Source organism: Misgurnus anguillicaudatus, chromosome 20 (assembly GCF_027580225.2).
Source record: "Misgurnus anguillicaudatus chromosome 20, ASM2758022v2, whole genome shotgun sequence".
Taxonomy (NCBI): domain Eukaryota; kingdom Metazoa; phylum Chordata; class Actinopteri; order Cypriniformes; family Cobitidae; genus Misgurnus; species Misgurnus anguillicaudatus.
In genome coordinates, this window is record NC_073356.2 from 13,217,751 (window position 1) to 13,230,058 (window position 12,308).

The window sequence follows — 12,308 nt, forward strand, 5'->3', positions numbered from 1 at the left end:
TATTTTTTCACATGCTTGCTGAGAATGGTTTACCAAAACTAAGATACTGGGTTGTTCTTTTCACATTTTCTAGTTTAATATAAGCATTAGAGACCCAATTATAGCCCTTAAACATTGAAAAAGACAGAGTTTCATGATATGTGCCCTTTAAATAATATCCTGGCTTTTTTCAGCTTTTTTAATTTTATTGGATATTGCGTTACTTTTAAAGCTACGCCCATCCATCAACAAATCCAAAAATAGTTATTAAGTGTCTGCTGAGGTGAAATAATATAATTTAGTGAACTATTCCTTTAACATTCCAGGCTGTATGGGAAACTAAAGTTATTAGCTATTTTAAAAGGGGAGGAGCTTTAACATATAAGGACCATGCATGTTTACAAAAATAACCTTTTCTGTATGTAACAGGTTTATTTATAATTGCACTATCAATGACATAATGATGTTATTATGCATATTTAGTAGAAAGCAAATAAATGTTTTAGTAAAAGCAGTTTAAAGTGTTGAATTGACAGTGCCCCAGAGCAACCTAAGGTTACATTACATGTGAAAAATATTGTTTTCAAAATTTCAATTATAACTAGTTTTGTTAAAAATATGAATTAATGTGGCGCCAAAAAAAATTCTAATTTATGACTTTCCGTGTATGGGTGGAGTTAGGATAAGCTAATCAGGCATCAGTAGAGGGTAAGCATAATGCCAAAATTGGGCACAACACCACATTTCTTTTGAATGTTATACTTTTTATATTTTTAATATTATACATGTAACTATGAAAGTCAGGATTTGTTTATTTGTAAGATTCGGCACTATAAATATGGAAAATTTAAGTAAAAGTAATTAAAAATGCTGACGTTCATTCGGTGTTTATTAGACACTACAAAAAAAACTACAAATCCCTCCAACCGAACTAGTGCAGCCGGAAGTGACCTGCCTTATGATCACGTGATCAAGACCGGAACACGCCAATCAGCGTTCGAGTGTGTCGCTGCGGCTAACGTCGACTCGGGAGATCTTTGAGGTAACACGAATAAACGTTTTAATGAGAATCAAACATTTAACAGTTTAAATTGTTATACAGTTTTGGTCTAGTTTTGTACATTTAATGCTAGTTTTATAAATAAAGACTCTTTCCGGTCGACAGATATTTAGATACAGTTAATAATTTATTGCGGCCTAGTCTGACGGGTTAGCTAGATATGCTAAACCAATTTTGCGTTATTTCAGTGCAATAAAAAGTACACACACATGAAAATGTCTATTATTGCCAAAACCCAATTTTAACACAAAATTGTCTTTATTCTTGGTCCGGATGTAAGTTACCCCCATTATTGGAATATTTATTGCGAAGGCTAGAGAAGATAACCAGCAGCCTATCTTAACGTGCGCCAATACAGGTCGGGTCAATGTTTACGCGGCTCTATACTTTATATATATTTAACTAACTATCGTAACCTCTATATTTTTTAAAACATAGTTTATTACCTGTAAAGTATAAAGGGTGTTTTATTTTGGAATGTTACTCTGTTTATCTCCCCAGTTTCCCAACATGAGTAGCTCCGAGGAAGTATCGTGGATTTCTTGGTTTTGTGGTCTACGGGGAAACGAATTCTTCTGTGAGGTTTGTGTTTATGGTTACAGTCTTTTTTGTACAGTTGTATTAATAATTCCACTGTTTTGTTATCACTTAAGAAAGGGGGTGTATGCTGTCTTAATATTGTAGTATATTTAAGTAAGGGACAATGTGTAGGTATGATGACAACATTTTCAAACACCCCTAAGCTCAGAATTTAATTAAATCATAAACATTTACTGTTTTAGTTGGAATGGGCATCAATTGTTTGATACAGAATGTCAACATACCTACAATGTATAGGCAGCATAAGCGTGGGGTCTTGTATCCCACTAAAGGGGCAAATTTCACAATAACAGCCGGCTGCCTGTACCTTATCCCGCTTAATACACGACTATTTACCTCATAAGTAAGGTAAGGAGCATTAAATATTGATTTGAAATATTTTATTAGCTCACTTTTAACACATGCAGACCTTCCACAAGGAAAATCATTTTTTTGTCTTCGGTTTTAAGGTAAGGCAAGACGTTCAAATGCCATAAGCACATCATTTGGTTTAATCGTTTGTAAATATGTCATACATGTTATTAAAAGACATATTTATTTATATACCATTTTTATTGTCATATTAAACTGTACCTGTCAAAATGATTTGCAGCATTCGGGTTACCGTGCATTATTAGTTTTGAGCAGTTGTTATCTGGGAATAACACACTTGCGAATGTCACGACTAGCCAATCAGAATCAAGCATTCCAACGAGCCATGTAATAAATGATGTTAATGGTGCGTTCACACCAGACGCAGAAGAGGTGGCAAGCGCGAGTGTTTAACATGTTAAGTCAATGCAAAGACGCGAATAGGCATCCTACGGCGCAAATTGAGTTGAAAAATCTGAACATAGTAAGTTTACTCAATTTGAGCTGTATAAGCCCCTCCAATGCGTGAATGTCTCGAATGACAAGAATTTCAGGTGCAAATGTAGCAAGTAAACTCAAAGATTTTCTGCATCTGGTGTGAACGCACAGTTAGGAGCTAATCACACCAAACGCGCTTTAAACGCTTGGAAGTGCAAGGCGCGACGCACTTTTTTAAAAAAAAAGAGCTGTGCGACGCGGCTTTTTATATTGCTAAGCAACCACCGAGTCAGCTGTCTTGTCAATCAAATATTGAAGCATGAGCGCTCTTTTGCTGTTAACTGTTAAAAAAAGGGCGCTTGCTCTGACCTTGTTTGAGGGTGAGAGGTGCACAAGCACGCAGGAGAGAGTGAGCAAGTGGAGTCCGGTTCTTCAACGCAACTGTAAACTTCCCTCACCACAACGTAAGGCCCGCCTCTCCCCTCATTCGTTTGGACAATTAAAGACGCGAATGACATCGGGTGCTTCTCCGCTCTCAGCGCTCCTTAAAAAGCGTGTGCTGCGGCTGGCTGCAAAAACCGCAAGGTGCTCGGCGCGCATAAAAAGCGCGCATACGCTCCCTGCCCATAGAATATCATTCAAAAAAGGCACCTGCAACTGCCATAAACGCTTTTGGTGTGATCAGCCCCTTAGTCTTGGCATCCCTTCCTTTTTCGCTATTGTAAAAATATGATTCTTACCTGCCATTGTGTATTACAGGTGGATGAAGACTACATTCAGGACAAGTTTAATCTTACAGGACTCAATGAGCAAGTTCCCCATTACAGACAAGCCCTTGATATGATCCTGGATCTGGAACCTGGTCAGTGATGTTTTGATATCACACAAGTCTTGGTTCCTCCAAAAATGGGTTTATCAGAATGGTTTATTTATCTGTACTATTGCTGCTTTTATCATTTGACATTGACATTGTACTGCTAAACACTGTGTTTTTTTTTTAATAGCTACATTATGAACAAATTTTGATTAATTTCAGATGAGGAGCTTGAGGACAACCCAAATCAGAGCGACCTGATAGAGCAGGCTGCTGAAATGCTCTACGGACTCATCCACGCACGGTACATCCTCACTAACCGCGGCATTGCCCAGATGGTACGTCTCAACTCAACCCGCAATTTCATATACATTTTTTATTATTTCTGAGAGCATTATAGCTGTCAGAATCAGTGCTGGGTTGTGATGTTTGTCTCATGATGTTTTGCTTTTTGATTTCAGCTAGAGAAGTATCAACAGGGTGACTTTGGCTATTGCCCTCGCGTTTACTGTGAGAATCAGCCAATGCTGCCTATTGGTGGGTATTTAGTGCATCATATTAAACCTGTTTTCGCTGCTTTTACTTCTCATTATGATGAAAAATATTACTTGGTTATTAGTAATATTCGTTATGTACTTAGTTATAATATTTACTTATATCTTATAAAACCTGGAAGTAACATCTTAGGGCAAACAGTAAAAACTCTTTGTATGTTTTGAGGATCGCTTTGTATCTGATCTCTATCATAAGTTCTTCACAAAAATGCAAATATCTCAGCCTCTTGCTCAAAATGTGGTATTTTGGAAGAAACCTTCCCATATAATATTGTCTGGAAAGCATTAAACTTTTGTGAAAATCATAAAAATTGCTGGCGCTGGCGGGGACAAAGTTAAAGGGATACTTCACCGATTTAGCATTTAGCTTTGTATCTGTAGAAACCCGGCAGTATTACTGAATGACCATGTTTCCCTCCATCATTTCCCCCTGAGAGGAGAGAGATCTGCATTTTGGTTCTGCAAAAAAGTCCTCCGATGATGTAATATGACGATTTTTGCATCATCGGAGGACTTTTTTGCAGAACCAAAATGCAGATCTCTCTCCTCTCAGGGGGAAATGATGGAGGGAAACATGGTCATTCAGTAATACTGCCGGGTTTCTACAGATACAAAGCTGAATGCTAAATCGGTGAAGTATCCCTTTAATGAATAAGCATTCATGGCAGTGTTGTACACAATAATGAATGCTTGAATAGTATTATAAGCTAAGGATGTTTTTGATGAAGCAAATGAAGCATCTGTGCCAGTAACATTCAAGATAAGTGAATATCATGTCTTTTTTGGTTTCCAGGGCTATCTGACATCCCTGGTGAGGCCATGGTTAAGCTGTACTGCCCTAAATGTATGGATGTGTACACACCGAAGTCATCCAGGCACCATCACACTGATGGAGCCTATTTTGGTACTGGCTTCCCACACATGCTCTTTATGGTGCATCCTGAGTACCGGCCAAAGAGGCCTGCCAACCAGTTTGTGCCCAGGTTTGTGTTTTCTTTATTTAGCAACCATCTACTGTTTAACTTGAATAGATTAATATCTCTAAATTACACCATAGAGACTGTAAAGCTTAAGTTATTTTCTTTTTTTGCAGGCTGTATGGTTTTAAGATTCACCCAATGGCTTACCAGCTACAGCTGCAGGCAGCCTCCAGCTTCAAGAGCCCCGTCAAAGCAATCCGTTAAGAACATGAAGACATGGGAGGGGGGTGGGATCGGGTGGGTTGCGTGCGTGTCTGTCTACATTGTCCCACTCTTCGACTACAGTTTATACTAGATTCGAGCGACACACATTGAAATGTGGAGAGAGTGAGACTGTATTACACACTTTGGGGAGAAACGAAAACCTTACCTCTGAAACTCTGTACGGACAATGGGGTGTTCCTTGTAAATCAATTTGAGTTCTTAACCTTAAGATAGAAATTAAAGTTATAATTAAAGATAGATACATGAATGTTGCTCTTGTAAGACGGCTCTGCTCATGTTTATTTTAGATCATCAAGGTCAAATAATGGTTCCATTCAATATTATCAGGAATTGATCTCACTATCAGTTCATGGCATACTGTATGGTTGACATCATTCATTCTCCTCTTTGATTAGAGCAGATATTTAGCTTACTTTAAACATTTGTTGCATGGAAAGGCTGAACATTTAAGTATTTAGTTTTAATGATCAGTTTTGCATTCCTCTTCAGAATAGAGGCGACCTGCTGAGTTCCTCCAGTGTCGGGATTACTTATGAGAGATTTTACTACAGTTAAGGACGTTTTTATGTTTGGAATGGGCCCAGGTTTTCTTCCCTGTATTTTTTGTGAGTGCTTTGTTTTTTGTGTGTTCTTCCCCCTTCTTTCTTTTACAGCTGTTGAGGAACCAGGGTTCAGAATTCACAATAAATGTCTTTTCCTATAACTTGTGCTGGCGTTGTCCATGTCTGTAACGGGTTTGAGAATATTAAAGCTTTAGGATATTTACCGACAAAAGCTTTCGAGCGCTTTTTAAGAATAATTAAATTCTCTGTGAATGTTATGAAAGCAGCATTATATTATTTGTGTCCTATAAAACATTTACCCGATGACAAAGTGCACTAAAATGCACTTTGTGTTTTAAATACTATTTTTTATGCATTCATTTTGTACTTAATATACAAAAAATAAGGGTAACACTTTACAATAAGGTTCATTTATAAACATTAGTTGATGCATGAACAAACCATGAGCAATACATTTGTTACAGTATTTATTAATCTTTGATAATGTTAGTTAATAGAAAAAAAGCTTTTAATTGTTTGTTCATGTTAGTTCACCGTGCATTAACTAACATTAACAAGATTTTATTAAAGTTTTAGTAATGGTTGAAATGATCATTAATACATGCTGTATAAGTGCAGTTCATTATTTAGTTCATGTTAACTAATGTAGTTAACTAATGAACCTTATTGTGTTACTTAAGTACTATAGTGCACTGCATCACCACTGTCCAGAATCATGTAGGGTTATATTATTTTACTGTTGTGTGTTATGTTATTATTGTGCAGCTTGCATGTATAATTTCTCTGGCCAAAAATATTTTTAAATGTATATACATAAATATATACATTTTTTAAAAAGTAACGCTTAAATTTATTTTAATTTTTAAAATATATTTAGTTTTATATAAAGTTTGTATAAAATGTATGTATGTATAAAATATAAAAAGTATATTTTTGCAGTTGAAAATATATTTAAATCTTTTTAAACCTGTTATGTTTACAGGTTTGTAACATAAGTTTTTTCCAGTGCGACGTGAATATAAATATATTTATTTTTTTAAATGGACAAATATTTTTATAATATTATATATAATATTTTAATATTTTTGAAAAAAAATTGTACATTTTAAATGATATTTTTACAAATATTTTTTGCCAAATGCCCATAATCAGTCTATATCCTATATATTTTGTTCTTCACTTCTGTACATCTTTATAATATTAACATAATATATTGATGCTCAATATGTAATATGAATCAAAAGTTGTCCTTTACATTTGTGGTGCACATACAATAATTTTTTAGATGTGACAGGAACATCTTGCTTGATCTGAATCCAGTAGTGTAAGCTCTCAATATAGTAGTCAATCTGGTCCTAACATCACCTATGGTCATTTCTATAGTTAAAGCTTATACTACCTGTCTTAAATACGCTTGTACTAGGCCTATTTTAGACTGATGATGACACATGCTGGTATTTTAGCACAAGTATATTGCTGGTGAATTCAACAGTATTGAAAAAAAACAGCCCTCAGCAAGTCATTTCTCTTTATTAGCAAAGTTCAGAATTTCTTTCGTTTATTATTTGCTTTGTTTAGCGTTAAATATCAAATTCAGCTGAACAGAGAACTTTAAAATGTCAAACAAATGACCTACATCATAAATCTTAAGGCAGAAGTTGTAGAAAACTTGACAACAACAATTTACTGTAGGCTATAAACTACAGCATCCATCCTGCACCCAAATACCACAAACAGTTAAATACCTTTAGCTATTATGTTCAACCTATTAGTCACAATAGAGCTCATTTGCTTACTTTTGATGAACATTTATAGAAAATAAGGCAGCATGCCATTTGATCAGTTCACGTAGCAAATCAGTGGAAATTACCATCCAATGGCGTTGAATGACATGATCATGACTGTATCCAAATAGACACAAATCAAAATAAATAGTCACATAAATGATGAACAACAATAATAAATGCAGACTGACCAGTAGTTGCACAGATTAAAAGTCAGTAAAGCTCATGCAACAGATATTAACAATAAACAGCAATGATAAAACACCAAAACAGGGCTATACCGTAAATAAGTAACAGTCTATTTTCTATTAAGTGGACAATTTGAAACTTACATTTTAAATAATAGATTGTTTTTATTTCAATTAGTTTTTTTTTATTTTAAGCATTTTGATGGCTTAACTGCGTTTCAGACTCTGGAGCTCAGCAGAGTCAAACTAAATTCACATTTTTTACATCATAAACCCTCATAAATAAATAAATAAATACATTTCATAATAGCATATTTATAATTCCTCCTTCACTCCATTTAGCACTAGGGAATTTGACGCCTCACGCTTCAAAAAGTTGATGAAATCTTTCACTTCACGAGCTCCCTGTAAACAAATTGATTAATGTTACAACAAAATGCAATAAAAAATGATAAAGATATAATGAACACAATTCATATGCGAGTCCAGACAACTTAAAAATATGAACGTTACAAGATACAACCCAAAAAACAGTACGGTTAAGGTTGCCATGAATTGTACCTCATATCTTTTTGGCTCATCCTTCCGTCCAGCAGGGGCAAAATATATTGTGGGAAAACTGTAAAAAATATCAAAACATTACTTATTATGCCATTTTTTATATTTATATCAATAATACAAATAAGATTTGATGAGTGATGGTAAGATATGAACACATGCCCTTGCACATCATAGCCCTGCGGGACATCATTGGCTGTCGCATCCATCTTGGCGATTACAATACTGGGATCACTGTATAGCTGAAAGACCAGAAAGATTAGAAAAACGTGACATGATTCATTAGAGATGAAAGAAATCAGAGGTACCCTGATGTTTGCCGATGTACCTGTTCACCGAGCTCTTTATATTTGGGCTCCAGGTTTTTACAGTGGCCACACCACGGAGCATAAAACTCAATAAGGACGTCCTTCTCCGGATCATTTACTATCTCTTCAAAAGTATCTGCCACAACCACCTGTCCACAAACACAAGCTTATTGTATATTTTATAGTGATGCTGTAAATCTCCACAAATCAAAGTTGAACTAACCTTGACCGGGCCATCGTTTTTGACAGGCGCAGGCTCTGATTTAATATAACGTTTAAGTCGGCCAGCATAATAGTCCTCTAGAAAACTCTCTAAAGACTTCCCGTCTCGTCTGAGGAGGGATATATTTAAAGTTAAACACAGAAAATTAAAGCCTTTACTGTAAGGACATAAGAAGCTTCAATCGAAGGACAGACATAGAAACAATTCAGTATAGATTCTGCGGACTAAATAACTCTAAAACAGGATGTTACTTACGTAAACTCCTCCCTCATGGTGTATTTGTGTCCCGTTCGTGTTCTGATGGTGACAAAGGGCAGCTCGGCTCCATCTGATGTCCCCAGACCAAATTCATCTTCAAGCTCTTCCAGAAAGTCATTACGGTTAGCCACCGAGTACAACAGACTCTGAGAACTGAACTTAGATGCAACCTTTAATACTCTAAACATAAACAAGACAGAGAAAATCATACAGAGAGATAGAATGAACAGCTCAAATGTAAAAGAAAAAGAAGGACGACTCCGACCGGGACCTGCAAAGGATTCGCTGACTTCGGCGCGGATCCGGCCCAGAGTGGTCTGTTGTATGGGTATAAACATTTACCGACCTGTTTCGCCAGTAGTTTGAGCCTTTAGGATTGCGAAGGTAATCCAAGTCATAGTATGCAGTCAGCAAATCTCTCTTCCTCAAAGCATCTTTATTTTCTTTGGTCAGGTGGGGACAGAGTCCAAAACTGCAGAGCAATAGCAATAATTCATTGTCTTGTACTTATCTTATGTGGTAGTGTATGACGTGCACGTGTCTGCTCACATGTTATCTCTAATGAAGCGCCGCAGGCCTGTGATGGACAAGGATCCTCTGTGGTGCACTACACTCTCTTCAAACTTACTGCTCAGTCTCGGGGGTCTGAAGAGAAGCACAGACTCTGTAGGGAAAAGCATTCCCGTTAATACACTCGGCAGTTGCTCATATTCTCTCCTCCAACCCAGCCAGCAGCAACTACTGAGTAAGACATCTATAGGCTGTGCAATGTTTCATGTCTTTTTATTCGATTTCTTTTAAATGTTGGCTCTTACTCTGATGTGACGTCGTATTTGCGCCCCAGTTCGAGGTCTGTGGTGTGAGCAAAGCGGAAGCTGTCTCGCATTAAATTGGCTCCTTTAAGGAACTCGGCCAGTTGAGAGCTGTCACTCCCGGAGAAAAACCCTGAGAAACAGATGAGAAAAGATGCATGATGAAATGCTTTGACAATCTGGTTTACATCAAATACATTTTCTACAATGAATGATATAGTCCTGTGAAAACACCATATAATAAAGAGATTATATACAATATACATAACATATGAAAGGCAACCAATAAATAACCAATTACCAACTACACTGGCGTCAAAGTTGTTAATGAAGTTTTCCAGGTCATATTCACTGTGTAAAGTCACAGAGTCCGGTCCTGCCTGCTTCTTCATATAGCTCACAATTCCATCTGCAAACATTTGGACACTTAATCCACAATAATAATAATACCATGCATATTTCTACTCATAAACACACATAAAGTAAGACATAAAGCGCACCAGCTGAGCGTGGCCCATCATACGATGAAGATTCGTGTCCGTTTCTGAATATTTTGAGTGTTGGGTATCCGGTGACCCCATATTTCTTACACGTTTCTGTACTGGCAGTACAGTCCACCTGAAGACAAGAATGTCAAGCGTCTTATAATCAAAGATATTACTCAATTAAATCATCTCTAGTATTTATCCACACCCCTAAACACCATTTTGATGCTTTATCACATTTAGACATTGAACAGATAATTCATGAGTTCACATTAACATGTAACTAATAGGGTAATGAGATAAAGCATATTTGGCATGCCCCCCCCTCTTTAACGGGGATAGATGTACCAGCAGAGAGTGAGGTGATGGGGATTTGCCTTTGGAATGAAATGGTCTATCATTACCTTATTTGAAAGAGTCATGAATAATAATGTTGAGCTCTGCTCTGATTGGCTGTTTCACAGAGCAGTTCAGTTCAGTAGCTCTGTGTGTGTGCAAAGCTGATGTTTGAGCCTGTATCAGACGAAGATACAGATTTTGAGGAATAATCAATTGTTCGGAGATTGATAATGGACGTTTCTGTGTGGTAAGATTGTGTTTTTTTCAGTATGGACCTGCAAAATGTAACTGTAACGTCAATAGTAGAACTTCATCTTAAACGCTAGCATACAGCATTAACTAGCATATAGCGCTAACTCAGCAGTCACAACTTTGTTAGCATTGTAGCAACATTGTAATTAATTTAATGTTGGGGGGCGTACATCTCGACTGTAAGGTCACAGTCAGTGTTATGTTGAGATTGGCCTGTTTTTCAGCTGTCTTTTGCATGCGTGTGGTTTACATAGGAAGAAGGAATCCTTGTTTGAGGCTCACGATATGTCATTACCATGTACAGAACTCTTATTATTCATGTATGCCTAGGTTACTACAGTTTTACATTCTAGGGCACCTTTAAGAACTAATCTGTCAAACCAGTAATTAGTTTAATTAGACAAGAGTCTTACTTTTGACTTCAAATTCTACCATTTTTATTTTACTTTAAAAAGTTATGACCAGTCTTAAAGAAAAAAAAAAGATTACTAACTTTGAAAGACTAGTCTAAGCAGTTTGTGCAAATGGCTGCAGATCCTTTCTGGTTTAAGTATGTATGTGACTTGATGCTACATTTACATCTACAGCATTCACCTTAGCCAGTGTTACTGTTCCCTTCAGTCGAGTAGCAGCACTTTCAAACTCTGGGGCAAGTTTCTTACAATGGCCACACCTGTAAACAACAAACAGAAACAAAAAAACCCGGACAAGATAAATCAACTGCTGTAATGAGGTAAAGGATTCAGCAATAATACTAAACACTACAATCGACATATGGATAATAATGTACCTTCTGTCAAGAGTTTTCTTAAAATCTTGCAAAAATGACAGTTATGCTAAGATTATGAACATTTCATCAATTATAATAAGTATTGTGAAAACGTGAAGCTCTTGCATCGGAAGTCAGCTGAATTCAGGTACCATGGACAGCTCACTATACCGGAACAACAATACACCATACAATAAAATGCGCAGCCAGTGCATGAGAAATAACGTTCTTATTCTTATTATAACACATAATGTTTACATTTCCATGGCTATATTTATAAATGTATTATCAGTCACTCACCACGGAGCATAAAACTTCACCAGCAGGGTCTCGTGCTCGGGCGCGAGGTAATCGAAGTCCTCGTCTTTGAGCTCGACCACATTACTCCGCGCGCACAATGACGAGCTCAACATACACACAACTAACACAAAAATGTTCTTCAGCATCGTTTTCATGAATAACGCTCTAACTGCAAAAACACAAAGTGAACTACAAAAGAATCACATACGATTCTAACCGGGCGGTTTATACCGTTCTTTGCGTGCCCGTGTAGGGGGCGGGATGAAAACGGAATGTGTCACGGAGGTAGGCGATGATTGGCTAGAATTCTACAGCTGATGAGATGTAAACCAGCCATTGGTGGATTTCTCTGTCACTCATAGCGCATCCCGCTATGTGTTCCCCTAATGGAAGATTCTTTGTACTACTGTAAGTGTTTGAATTAAAATGAATATATAGATTATTTATATAGTAAAAATCAATAAAATT

At 36.7% G+C, this 12,308-nt stretch overlaps 2 protein-coding genes across 3 annotated transcripts; one reads left to right on the forward strand and one right to left on the reverse strand.

Moving 5' to 3' along the window:
- Positions 1-938: 938 nt before the first annotated feature.
- On the forward strand, positions 939-5,704 carry csnk2b (casein kinase 2, beta polypeptide). 2 transcript variants are annotated; one of them, XM_055219874.2, is made up of 7 exons: positions 939-1,021; positions 1,541-1,621; positions 3,188-3,290; positions 3,465-3,580; positions 3,704-3,779; positions 4,590-4,779; positions 4,890-5,704. In XM_055219874.2, exons 2-7 carry the CDS (start codon positions 1,550-1,552, stop codon positions 4,978-4,980), a joined length of 648 nt encoding a protein of 215 aa, XP_055075849.1. In that variant the 5' UTR covers positions 939-1,021; positions 1,541-1,549; the 3' UTR covers positions 4,981-5,704. The 2 variants fall into 2 exon arrangements, with proteins under 2 accessions (XP_055075849.1, XP_073714232.1); XM_073858131.1 differs by lacking the exon at positions 939-1,021 and adding an exon at positions 1,374-1,397.
- A 1,373-nt stretch (positions 5,705-7,077) lies between these two features.
- pdia8 (protein disulfide isomerase family A, member 8) lies at positions 7,078-12,200 on the reverse strand. Its single transcript, XM_073858132.1, has 13 exons — positions 11,841-12,200; positions 11,366-11,444; positions 10,196-10,313; positions 9,997-10,104; positions 9,697-9,828; positions 9,433-9,544; positions 9,230-9,355; positions 8,881-9,063; positions 8,626-8,734; positions 8,423-8,551; positions 8,257-8,336; positions 8,098-8,155; positions 7,078-7,941 (listed from the first exon to the last, which is right to left on the reverse strand). Exons 1-13 carry the CDS (start codon positions 11,993-11,995, stop codon positions 7,852-7,854), a joined length of 1,479 nt encoding a protein of 492 aa, XP_073714233.1. The 5' UTR covers positions 11,996-12,200; the 3' UTR covers positions 7,078-7,851.
- Positions 12,201-12,308: the final 108 nt, after the last annotated feature.